This window comes from Myotis lucifugus, unplaced genomic scaffold, assembly GCF_000147115.1.
Source record: "Myotis lucifugus unplaced genomic scaffold, Myoluc2.0 scaffold_244, whole genome shotgun sequence".
Taxonomy (NCBI): domain Eukaryota; kingdom Metazoa; phylum Chordata; class Mammalia; order Chiroptera; family Vespertilionidae; genus Myotis; species Myotis lucifugus.
The window spans coordinates 1,712,339-1,724,919 of record NW_005871292.1 but is presented as its reverse complement, the minus strand read 5'-3'; the positions used below and the strand labels follow the sequence as shown (position 1 = coordinate 1,724,919).

Genomic DNA, 12,581 nt, shown 5'->3' with positions numbered 1-12,581 from the left:
GGCCCCTGCCGGGCCCTAGCGCTGGCCTCGCTGCTCTGCCCGCCCCCTGCAGGTGACATACCGCGTAGTCCAGGTGACTGATGGTCAGCTGGATGGCCAGGGCGACACGGCGGGCGCCGTCAGCGTCGTGTCGACGGCTGCCTTTGCTGGGGGGCAGCAGGCTGTGACCCAGGTGGGTGTGGATGGGGCAGCCCAGCGCCCCGGCCCTGCTGCTGCCTCTGTGCCCCCAGGTCCTGCAGCACCCTTCCCACTGGTAGGTCCTCAGCAGTGCCGGGGGGACGGAGAGGGGACACTGACCGTTTGGGGGGAGTCCCAGTGGGTGGGGCATGTGCAACACACATGCTGCCGTCAGGCTGTCAGGCTGTGTGGGTTAAATTCCTGTTCTGCACAGTGAAATCTTGGACCAGATCTTTGGAACATCGTTTTTTTTTTCTTTTTTAAACTTGGGATCATGGTAATAGAAAAGTCTCTTTCTCAGAGGTAAAAGTCAGTTGGTTCACCAAATGATTGCCGAGTGTCTGCAGGTCCCAGGGCCCTCTGAGACATCGGCAGAGTAGTACATACAGAGGGGTCCCACCCTCCGTAGAGGATGCAGCATCCATCAAACAGGGCGACAAGGGGAGAGTTTGGGGAACAAGATGGCTAAGGGTGGCCTCTGTGTCCTCCTACTCCCCAGGCTGTAATCCAAAATCCCTTCAGCAATGGCGGCAGCCCAGCAGCTGAGGCTGTCAGTGGGGAGGCACGATTTGCCTATTTCCCAGCGTCCAGTGTGGGAGATACCACGGCTGTGTCGGTACAGACCACAGACCAGAGCTTGCAGGCCGGAGGTAAAGGGAGGAAGGGGCCGAGGTGGAAGGCAGGGGAGGCAACAGGCCCATCAGGGAGGGATTCCCCAGCCATTTCTGACTCTGCCCCCAGTTTTAGCACTAACCCGGCTTTCCCTACAGGCCAGTTCTATGTCATGATGACGCCCCAGGACGTGCTTCAGACAGGAACGCAAAGGACGATTGCACCGCGGACCCATCCCTACTCCCCGTATGTGCAGGAGACCTGGGCCCAGGAGCAGGGGACACTGGGAGGGCCTGGTGTGGGGCCGAAGGAAGGAAAGGTTCTCTGGAGTAGAAGTCAGGCAGTTGAGCACGCAGTAGGCACTTGATATATTTTTTGGTCTGTTTTTGTTTCTTTAGTATAAAGAAAGTATCATTTCCTCTTTCTTCCTACATATGAATATGTCTTACAAAGGTCATTTTCAAGTCTGACTTCTTAATAGATGCTTGGACAAATGGGCCCTGAGATGACATGTGCCCATTTATCCCTCTTCTAGGAAAATTGACGGAACTAGAACACCCCGGGATGAGAGAAGGAGAGCTCAGCACAATGAAGGTAAAGTCAGTGTGGAGCCCCTGCGCCAGTCCCAGGCCTTGGCCTCACCGGCACTGCCAGGCGGGCCTTGTGTTTGGTCACAGATCACTGGGCATGCTCCACATGAGAGAGGTGTTGAATGCTGGAAAAGTAGAAACCGGTGGAGGAGGTTCATTGTCTGTAACCGATAGGTAGGATGAATGGACTGGAATGTGTTTTGTCATCCTGGCTAGTTTTGAATTAAGGGCCAGCATCAGAAATGGCAGGTTTCACTCGGCTGCAGTGGCTCAGTGGTTGAGTGTGGACCTATGAAACGGGAGGTCACGGTTCGATTCCCAGTCACGGCACATACCTGGGTTGCTGGCTTGATCTCCAGTAGGGGGCGTGCAGGAGGTGGCCAATCAATGATTTTCTCTCATCATTGATGTTTCTTGCCGTCTCCTTTCCTCTCTGAAGTCAATAAGAATATATTAAATAAATATAAATAAATAAGTAAATAAAATGGCAGGTTTCACATTCACATATGGATTTCCTGCTCCCCTGGACCTTCGTTTCCATTGGCAACTGTTGTGTTTGAATCCGTCATTTCCCTGCCTGCCTGGCTTCCGGAAGTAACTCTGGTCTGATAGTGGGCACATCTGAGGATGAAACTGCAGGAACCTGTGCCTTTGGCTAGCCAAGGCTGGAGCATCCTGCCCTTATAAACACCAAATCCAACCTAAGGTCATTTTTGGCCCTTTTTGCTGTCCCCTAGTTTCCCACTCAACCTCTGCCTCCAGTCAGTAGCCACTATGATCGATGTAGGAGCATTCAAGTCCAGGGGAATTCTTACATCCAAACAACTGTCCTTTAGCAAATATTTCCTGAAGATAGATTCTGGGCCAGGTATGGGGCATGTAGAGTGTCAGGGAAGTTTAGGAGTTCAGGCTAGTGTCTGACTGAGCACTGACCACCAGGGGTTGTCTTTGGGAGGGCCTGCCAGACAGAGGGAGCACAGGCTGGAAGGGGGGTGGCAGAGAGGAGTCAAGTTGCTTTGGAGGGTACTGGCTTGGTTGTTGCAGAGGTTCCATGTGGAGTGCTTGGAAAGGGAGCCAGGAGAGTCAAGGAAGGCCCTGAAAGCCAGGGTGAGACCCCACAGTCCTAAAGGTCTTCAATTGGGGATGGCTCTGCAGCTTTGATCTAAGCATCTCACTAAATTGAGGCATTCATTCAGCACGTACATACGATGTGCCAGCCCGTTCTAGGTTTTCAGATAGTGGGTAATCGAACAGATGAGGTCTTGGCTCTCGTAGTGTTTATTCTGGTAGGAAAAACAGAAATTGCACAAAGCTACAATATGACGTCAGATAGCAGGAAGGAAGATAAAGCTAGGTAATGGTGGCAGGATAGGCCTCTAAGGTGACATTTGAGCAGAGGCCTGAACAGACCTTAAGGAATGGGCCAGTCAAATACTGGGGGAGGGTCCCAGGCAGAGGGATGAGCAAGTGCAAACACCCAGGCCTGAGTCAGAACAGACTTGGCATGTATGAAGAAGAGCAGAATTCAGGAAAGGAAAGAGGAAGTTGGCAGAGTTACAGGAAGAATGGTCGGGCCAGATCCTTGTAAGAGGCCCTCCCAGTGTCCCTGCTCTTGGATATTTATTGTAGTTTGAGGGGAAACCAACAGAGGGTTTGTGTATGGAGGTCAGATAGTAGAAAAATAGGAGGTGACTGCAGGTGTCTGGCCTGAGACAGGCTGAAGAATCAGGATTTCATGAATCAGGGTTTCATGATGGGGTCAGGTTGGTTTGAAAAGGGAAGGAGTGAGTGAGTCTGAGCTTGGTTTTGGGGTGTGGCAAGTTTGAGGGGCCTCCTGTAGGCTACCCAGCAGTTTTGTATCTACTGCTTAGGTTATATGACCTCGGACTGATTCTTAATCTCTGCACCTGTTTAGTCCTCTCAGTAAGATGTTAACCCATCTCCTGCAGAGGCTCAGAGTGAGGATGCACGAGCTGAGACGTTTGAGTGCCCGGCAGTGTGGTGTGCCCCCCAGTGAGACTGTAGCAGACCACTCCTGGGATACCATCTAGCCACCCTCTACCTCACTCTCATTCTTTGCCTCTCACAGTTAATCCACCTGCAAAAAGTCTGGAATCTTTCTCCTATAAAAAAGTCTTTCATAACCTTGCTTTTACCCTCCAGCTGTATCCTGCCCTCTCCTAACCTGCAGAGTATTTGGGCCACCTTTTACCCTTCCTGTACCTTTGGCAGTCTGGCTCTTTTCTCTACCAAAATGGCTCCATTTAAGGCTATCCTTGACAGCCTCATTGCCAAACCCATTGGCTTCCTTCCCTGTCTGTGCTGTACACACCTGACCCTGCCTATTCCCAGCATTTTGGTAATGATCCTTTCTGCTCTACCTGCTCTGATTCTCCTACACTCTTTGCCTCTTTTTCACAGCCTGCTCCTTAGAGCAGGGCTTCCCAGATGCTCCGGGAAGCTTGTTAACAATCAAGGTCTCCAGGGCTGTCCTCACAGTCTTTGAATGGGTAGGACAGAGGGAGTTCCAGAAGTCTGTATTTTGACAAGTTCCCCACATGATTCTTCACATTGCGCAAGGCTGGGGAACTGCTTTGGCTTGTGGTGTTTCTTAAGGTCTGATCCGTCTCAGGTCAGTCTCAGGAGAGTGAAATGTTAGGCTCGGGAATTGTCAATATCCCAAAGCCCCATCCCCAGTTGTAGGTGCTCAGTATTTCTCTGAGGGGTTTCTGCTGGCTTTCTCCTATGGGACTCCAAAAAGGTGAAACCTGCCCCTCTATGTCCCTGCGGGGCTTACTTGAACTCCAGGCTCATTTTGAGCTGCTTGCTCAAAGTACCATTTCTGGGTGTCCTTGAGACACCTCAGACTCAGTGTGTCCACACAGAACCGCTGTCTCTCCTCCCTAAAGGCTCCCATGCAACATTCCTTTTCCCACTGCAGCAAAGGGCACCCCTGTCATAAGTATCCAGGCCAGAACTGAAAGCCAGGCCACCTTCAACTCTGCCCTCATCCCCCAAACCTGAGATTCTTTGCTGAAGTGGACTTCAGATCAGCTTCTCTTTCTCCTTTTTACGTCTTTCCCACCAGTTCTTGGTACTGTGGGACCCGTCTCCGGCCTCCTCATGAACTGGGGCGTGTGTCCTGCCTGAAGGGTGGCCTTTGCAGCACCCATTGCTGCCATGTCAGTTTTGGGTCCACTGTTGTGAGAACCTCTTCAGTAGCCAAAAATCCAGATCTTTATGTGAAATCTGATTTTTTAAGATGGACCTGCTTTCTTTATTTCATTAGTTTCCACTCTTAATGCTACTAATTCATTCCTTCTACTTACTGAGGGTTTAATTTGCTAGGGTTTTTTTTCTTCTACTTTTTAAAGATCATTTTAAACTTTTTTTCCCAATACAAACCTTTCTAGTTACAAATTTCATTTTAACACTTGCTTTAGCTACATCCCATTTGGATATGTCGTGTTTTCATTATCTTTCAGTTAAAAATATTTTCCGGTTTTCCTTGTGATTTCTTCTTTGACTCATGTTTTATTTAGAAGTGTGTTGCTTAATTTCCTGATATGTGTGGATTTTCTAGATGTCTTTTGCTATTGATTTTTAATTTAGTTTTATTGTACTCTGTAACTTTAGTTCTTTGAAATTTATTAAGATTAGTTATGTGGCCCCGAATGTGGTCTGTCTTGGTGACAGTTTCTGTGGATTTGCTGGTGTTGCGGAGTGTCCCCTCAGTGTCAACTTGGTCAAGTTGGTTGACAGTGTTCAGGTTTCCTATCCTGATTTTTTTGTCTTTTGTTCTATTAGTTACTGAAAGAGGAGTGTTGATGTCTCCAAGTATATTTGTGAGTTTGTTCACTTCTCCCTTTTGTCCTGGCAGATTTTACTTCTCAATTGTGTTTTAAGTGTTTGTGGGTGTAACTGAAGCACTTCTGTGGATACATGTGGCCTTGGTCTTAACTAGTCTTCCTCCATTTCAGATGTACCAGAATGGTCTTCCCAAGCCCCAGGTCTGACCACATCACTACCTGCTTAATGAAAGGCCCCAGACTCAAGGGCCTGAACTCCTAGAGTAAGAGATAAGGTCCAGACTCATTAGCAGGCATTCAAGGTCTTCACAGCCTATTTTTACAACCTTTTCCTGTCACCCTGTTCCATGCGCCCAAGTATTTCAGTGTCACCATTTCTGGGATCTTGACACCTCTGCCTGATGCCTCTCCCCTCGGAAACTAGCCCAAATATTTCCTCTCTAAGACTGTGAGGCTACACCCTACCCCACTCTCAGGCAGAGACCATTGCTCTACCCTGGAGTTCCCAGGCACTTGGCACAGTCTCCAGTTATAACACATACCCTCGAGTGTTTGTACCATGTCCCCTGTTCACGTGCACTTCACAGTGGTACCAGCAGGACAGAGACTGAATTGACTGTGGGTTCCAGCCTCTCAGAGTGCCACGGCAGGCAGTACTTTTTTTATTTTAATCCTCACCTGAGGGCATGCTTAGAGAGAGGAAGGAGGAGAGAGAGAAACATCAATTCAGCTGCCTCTCTCACACACCCTGACCGGGGATCAAACTGCAACCCAGTTATGTGCCCTGACTGGGAATCAAACCAGCAACCTTCAGTGCACAAGACAATGCTCAACTAACTGAGCCACTCCTGCTGGGTGGCAATATGTTTTTAAGAAGTAAATGCAAACTAGAGATGTGCCACACTCCCTGTCTCTGCCCCCTGGTGGCTCGAAATGAGGAGTACATGGGAGATACTGCTGCAGCCTAGCGCCCAGGCTGGTGAATGTTGGACTGCATGAGGGTAGGAAAGAAACCACGAAGGCATTGCTGTGAGTGCCTCAGCTGAAACCTTGGGAATGGAGCAGGCACGCAGCTGAGGGATGTGGGGCCTGGGCTGCACTCTTGGCTCTGCTGCAGATTTTGGCCACCGAGTTCCGGAGACTCTAAGACAGACAAGGCTGTCCTTGAAGGGAAGGTTCTTCTCACACCCCAGCAACAGGGCCCAGGGCTGGAGTCAGACGAAGCTCTGTACTGGACACATTCTTGTCATGATATTAGGAAGGTTTCTGAGGAAAGAGGAGAGCGAGGGAGGAAGAAGGGCCAGGGAGGAGGAGAGTCCACAGAGGAAGGTGTTGTCACCCAGGCCAAAGTGGAAGAGCCCTGAGAGGTAGGAAGGACTGGTCAGCAATGAGTGGATAAAACCAGTGCCAGGAGAAGATTTGTCTATCAGTGGCCAGGTGTGTTCTTTGAGGGAACACCAGGGTCAGGGGCAGTGCCAGCCTCAGAGGAGGTACTGGCCAACCCCTCCTTTCCCACCCTCCCTCGGCCCCCTCCACAATCTCCCATCAACACTGCCCAACCCTGAGAAAATATCTTCTCACCCTCCTTTCCAGATCCTATTAGCCCAGTTCCCTCTCTACAGACACTGCCCACATTTGTCCACGGGAACTGAGAGTTGGGGGATAGCTGGGCGTCTTTGTCTCCACAATGCCTAGTACTTGGAAGGTAAAGAAAGGCTGAGACAGGTTTGCTTCAATGGGCCCCAAACCAGGGGTGTCAGGCTCCAATGCAGGCAGACCCCAGGCCGCTGTCGTAAGTCAGGATGTGCAGGCCAGGTGAGAAGCCAGAGAGGAGACAGGCCCTGCCCGAGGGGGCAGCTACTGCTCAGCTCAGCTGGCAGTGTGAGTGTGGCGTTTTATAAAACAAAACCACAAGTCTGGGTATTTTTCAAGTGAAACCTTCCATTAATTTGCCATCCCTGGTCTTTAAGAGGATTCATGTTGTTCCTGGGTTACCCAATGCCCTGATAGGCCAGGCCCCTGAGAGCCACAACTGCCAGTCTGGAGATGTGGGGCATGCTGTCGGGGCCCTGGAGAAGGGTTTTAAACAGATGAGACATGGCCAGACTGTGACTTACAGATGAAGAAAAAGCAGACTCGGGACGCAGTGCCCTGGGGAAACCCGAGGACTGTGGACAATCACGTACAGGGGCTGTGGGGCCAGTGGGGGCTCTCAGTTCCCATGCACAGGGACTCCGGCCCATTCTTGCCTCTCAAGAGTACATGCCCACTGTAGCCACAACTCCTTTTTTCCAAAGATGTTAACTATTATGTGAAATTTCCTTATTTTAAAATGTTGACTCAAATTTTAAAAGTAGGCAAGCAAAATGAACCCACTGTCCCCCATGGTTAATTCTGCTTTAAAGGTCTATGTGGTCCTTGAGAGCGAGGCTTTCTTTGTTTCTCTTGAGAAGCACTGGGAAGCAGGCGGGGAAGCTGGCGGCCTGCCTTCAGATCTTGACTCTAGATTTGCTAGCAGTGTGACCCTGCCCAGGGCCCGTGCCCTCCCTCAGCAGTCTGGGGTCTGCCGGCACCTGCCTCGGGAGGCAAATCGCCTAGCCGCACAGAAAGTGCTATAAACCTAGCTGTTGATACTGCTATTGTGCCTACAGTGGAGCGGAGGCGGAGGGACAAGATCAACAACTGGATTGTCCAACTTTCAAAAATCATTCCAGATTGTAACACAGACAACAGCAAGACAGGAGCGGTGAGTGCCCCTGGCGCCACCCAGAAAGTCTGCCTGGACCACTGGGGTGAGCCAGTAGGCAGAGGCCAGTGGGCAGTGCTCACTCTAATGCTCTTGCCCGTCCCCCAGAGTAAAGGAGGGATCCTGTCAAAGGCCTGCGACTACATCCGGGAGCTGCGCCAGACCAACCAGCGCATGCAGGAGACCTTCAAGGAGGCCGAACGGCTGCAGATGGATAATGAGCTCCTGAGGCAACAGGTGAGTGCCAGGGCTGGGAGTTGGGTGGAGGACCCAGGACCCCACGGTGCAGGGAACTATCCCTGGCCCCTTGTGCCCTCTCATGTCTGCCAGATTGAGGAGCTGAAGAATGAGAATGCCGTGCTTCGAGCCCAGCTGCAGCAGCACAACCTGGAGATGGTGGGCGAGAGCAACCGGCAGTGACGCCCTTCCCGTCGTGCGGCAGGCCCTCCTCTGGGACTGCTGCCCCCTCCCCCAGCCCTTAGCACAGAGAGGGACAGATGCCCCTCCCCCAGCTGCGTTTTTTTATAGTAGATTTTTAACAAAAAAAAATGGGGAGAAGTAATGCATTTCTTTGGATAAACACCCACTGCTCTCCTGGATGTGGAAATGACCTCCCTCCCCCATCTGTCTGCCCCTTCTCCTGGCCCTCACTAAGCCCCAGCACTTCTAGTGGTCTCGCCTGGAGGCAAAGGGGAGGAGGACAGAGGCCCTGCCATATCCTGCTGCCTCTTTTGGCCTCTAGAGGTACTGACATGGTGCTTACGGGCAGGAGGGGAGCCTTTGGGGGGCCATCCCTGGGACCTGGACCTAAGAAGGGAGGCCATGTCTCACCCCACCTCTTGTTTCTGGATTCCTGCTCCCCTTTGAGTATGTGTGTGTGTGTGTGTGTGTGTGTGTGTGTGTGTGTGTTTTAATTTTCTTTATGGAAAAATGGACAAAAAATAGAGAGAGAGGTATTTAACTGCAATAAACTGGCCCCATGTGGCCCCGCCTTGTCTGTTTGCGTATTTGTCCATCTCAGGTATGGGCAGGGGTCATGGGGTCTGTGCAGAGCTCTATCAGGGCAGGGCCTCAGCTGCTGTTGGTGGCTCTGTGCCAGTCCCTGCCATTCTGTACTGCACGGGACCCAGTCTGTTGGCTGGCTGGCTGGCTGGCTGGAGGAATTAAAGAATGAATATCCTCTTTGAGGCCCCAGGTGTGTATATGTATGTGGGGGCTGGGGAGAGGTTGGGTCAAGGACCTATGTCTTTGGAGGAGAGGCTGGGGTCTCCTGTGTCATCAGTTCCTAAAAACAGGACTGGCTCCTGGCTCTGCCCTTCTGGGCTGAAGCCCTTCCCTCTGCATCAGCCAATGGTGGGGCCTGGCCTTGAGCCCCCCACCCCCAAGGAAGGCAGAAGGCCAGGAAGCCAGGCTTGGCCCGTCAGCCTGTCGCCTTGCACTGTGGCTCTGGCGCCTGTGCTATGACCCCTGCCCCTGGCTGATGATGAAACCTGGCCTGAGTGGAGATGTAGTGACACCAGGCAATGTTGGGGGATGCTTCTGGGTCTCCCTGTGGCCAACTGTGCAGCCCCCATGCAACTCCATCCACTCCCAGGATCTAGGCCTGCCAGTCGCCACCGTGCTGAGTTCACCATGCATGCACCCCAGATATCCCCAACTGGTTTCTTCCCGCTGAGAGCCCTGTCTCCTTTTCCTGGCCATTACTCGGTTTGAGTCCCTCTGAGGGTGTGTGCAGCAGGAAGAGCCTAATGTGATGTGAATGGGGAGGCAGATGGCAAGGAGCAGCCTTGATTTCCCAGGGGCCCCCATCTTACTGTTTTGAATGAGCTCGGCTATAGTTCAGGGCAGGGGAGAAGTTTTCATTCCTTGGCAGCAGCATCTTCAGGCTCCAGTGGTAAGGTTGACACTGGATGATCTGTAAATGAGTCAGAGCCAAAATGGCCAAAGTCCCATCTCTGGAATTAAGTTTGTGGGTCCTCTGGGCTGTGTGTACCCACTACCTGTGATTCAGGTAGTGGCTAGGACAGTCAGGAGCCTTGGTTCATCTCCCCACCCAGTGGTGTTCTAAGGCAGTGGTCGCCAACCGGTGGTCCGTGAGGTCCGAAAGGTTGGCGACTGCTATTCTAAGGGACCAGCTCTCCCCCCAAAAGAACCTTGGTTTGTAGTGTTGGCTGTTGTGTACATACCCCATTGCTGGTGTCCAGATACCAACATGCTGCCACTGAATGTGGAGGTGGGATGAGATGTGCACAGTGGCTCTGTTGAGCCAGTATGAGCCAGGTCTAGCACAGCCCACTGACATCCTGTGTTTGGGGGAGGCAGGAAAGCCTGGTGATAAGAGCACAGGCCTGAGTCAGGCTGCTTACTCTGGAGTGCCAGCTCTGCCTCTGATCTGGGCAGAGCCCCATCTTGGCCTTCAGTTCCTCTCCTGTCAAGTGAGGAAAGCAAGCCGGGTAGGCATGGTGGGCTCCTAAGAGGGAGCAGCGCCTGGGAAGCCAGGGCTGAGTAGGGAGCTAAGGCCCTGAATACAGTGCAGAGCCCAGAATGGGGCAGCAGGCACTGCTTTGAGGACAGGTGGTCCTGGCTAGGTTAACACAAAAGTGAGTCTACACCTGCTGGGGCATGAGGTGAGCCACTACTGTTACTGCTATTCCATGGTCTGAAGTTCACAGGAACGTTTTCCAGATACCAGGCCACTTCTTAAGGTTCTGACACTTATAAAAGACCACGCTTGTGCCATCTCAAACTCCTGCATCTGGCTGTTGCAGTGTTCCCTACAGAACAGAACCCGAAGCTGGGGAATGGTATGGGGCACCCCAAAGGACCCTGGTAAGTGACAGCCATCCCCCATGTGAACGAGGAGGGGTGGGGAACAAGGACACCTTGCTCCTGCTCATTGACCTGTGCAACCTCTGTGGCAAAAGGGGGAATTTTTTCTGAGATCAACAAGGTGATGTCATCTTAGGGAAAGTGTTTCCCAGGTGTCTGGCTAGAGGCCTGTGTCTGTGGCCCCATCTGCCCCACCCCCTGTACACACCTCTGCTGGCTGAGGTTGACACAACCCTGTTCCCTGTCACTCTGTTCCCGCTTATCTCCCGCCTTTTCGGCGCCACTACCTTCTTGGAAATGAGTTAGGACAAAGGGGAGGGGGCTTAGCACCTCCGCCTCTCCTAGCAGGCCCCATAAAAGCGGCTGTAACGGCCCAGACACCAGAGCCCAGACACCAGAGCCGTCCTAGACTTCACAGCAGGACAGCTAGCCAGACGGCACAATGGCACTGACCGTGCGGATCCAGGCTGCCTGTCTGCTGCTCCTCCTCCTGGCCAGCCTGACCAGTGTCTCAGCTCTGCACCAGGTGAGAGCCCACGGGGCCGGGGCCCAGCAGGCAGCCACATGGGAGAGCCAGGCCCTCGGAGGGGACTGCTGAGGGCAGTGGACTGGGCAGATGGAAAGGCAGGCAAAGGGGGAATGGGCAGCTGCCTAAAGTACAGAGATAGGGTCCAAGTGGCAGGGACTGGGGGTCCCAAACTAATTCTACATTTGAGTGCCTACTCTGTGTAAAGTCCTATTCTAAACAGTGGGGATCAAGCAATGAACAAGGGAGATGAGAGAAGATTTTTGCTCTTATGGTGCATACAATCTGGTCAGGGAATTAGTAAAAACAAAAGATCATGGTGTTTAGTAAATGCTACTCAGGTTTAACAAAAAAATTGTAGTGACCATGGTGGTGGGAGGTGGAAGGGGATAGGTGAGATCAAGAGCTGGCAGTCAAGCAGGAGTGTTTTGTGAGAAAATGGTATTTGACCTAGAACTTGGAGGGTGAGATGGAGATGGTAAGCTAAAACCCGAGGTGGGGGCAAGCATGGTGTACTTGATAATCAGGCTGTAAGAAGTGGGTGCTGGTGCTTGGAGCTGAGATTGAGCGGTGGGCATGCTGAGTCTTATGGGCAATCATGCAAACCCTGATTTTCCTCCAAGTGCAGGAAGAGCCCTGCAGGCTTTTCTAATGGGTAAAGCCACAACATGACTGATATGTGTGGGAATGGATTGTAGGGGCAAGATGGAGGCAGGTTTTTTTATGGGTGAGGGGTGGCATCCAGGCCAGGGAGGGTGATGTCCCAAAGAAGAGCAGCAGCTGTGGAGAGAGTAGGAGGCCTGGGTGTCTGCAGGAAGGAGATTGCCTGTGGGGAGGTGAGAAAGGCCAGAAAGCAAGGCTTCCAGCTGAGGGAAGAATGGGTTGGTGCGCAAATGAAGCTCTGCCGGGCCCCTGCCATCCTCAGTATTCCCTTCTGCTTTCACAGACAACACAGCTTGCAGACCTCCAGACCCAGGATACAGCTGGAGCCACAGCTGGCTTGATGGTGAGAACACCTGGGCCTCCTTTCAGAGCCTCACAGCCTTCCCTGAGCCCACACCCGCTCACTCTTCCTTCCTTCCTACAGCCTGGGCTGCAGAGACGGAGGCGGCGAGACACTCACTTCCCCATCTGCATCTTCTGTTGTGGCTGCTGTTACCCATCCAAGTGTGGGATCTGCTGCAAGACATAGTCTCCCTGCCCTCACGCCCTCCCTTATTTATTCCTGCCGCCCTCGAACACTTGGTAAATGTCTCAGAATAAAATGACTGTTCCAGCTTTTATTTTCCAAA

The 12,581-nt window shown here is 52.1% G+C and overlaps 2 protein-coding genes across 2 annotated transcripts in view; both read left to right on the top strand.

Moving 5' to 3' along the window:
* Positions 1-8,931, top strand: part of USF2 (upstream transcription factor 2, c-fos interacting) — a 10,570-nt gene extending 1,639 nt beyond the window's left edge. The window contains exons 2-8 of the mRNA XM_006098695.2: positions 20-253; positions 677-827; positions 948-1,035; positions 1,325-1,383; positions 7,840-7,934; positions 8,043-8,171; positions 8,265-8,931. Coding sequence (XP_006098757.1) covers positions 20-253; positions 677-827; positions 948-1,035; positions 1,325-1,383; positions 7,840-7,934; positions 8,043-8,171; positions 8,265-8,354 — 846 coding nt within the window. The 3' untranslated portion in view covers positions 8,355-8,931. The remainder of the gene's footprint in view (positions 1-19; positions 254-676; positions 828-947; positions 1,036-1,324; positions 1,384-7,839; positions 7,935-8,042; positions 8,172-8,264) is intronic.
* Positions 8,055-12,581, top strand: HAMP (hepcidin antimicrobial peptide). The gene is made up of 4 exons (XM_006098683.3): positions 8,055-8,171; positions 11,112-11,289; positions 12,236-12,295; positions 12,377-12,581. Exons 2-4 carry the CDS (start codon positions 11,206-11,208, stop codon positions 12,479-12,481), a joined length of 249 nt encoding a protein of 82 aa, XP_006098745.1. The 5' UTR covers positions 8,055-8,171; positions 11,112-11,205; the 3' UTR covers positions 12,482-12,581.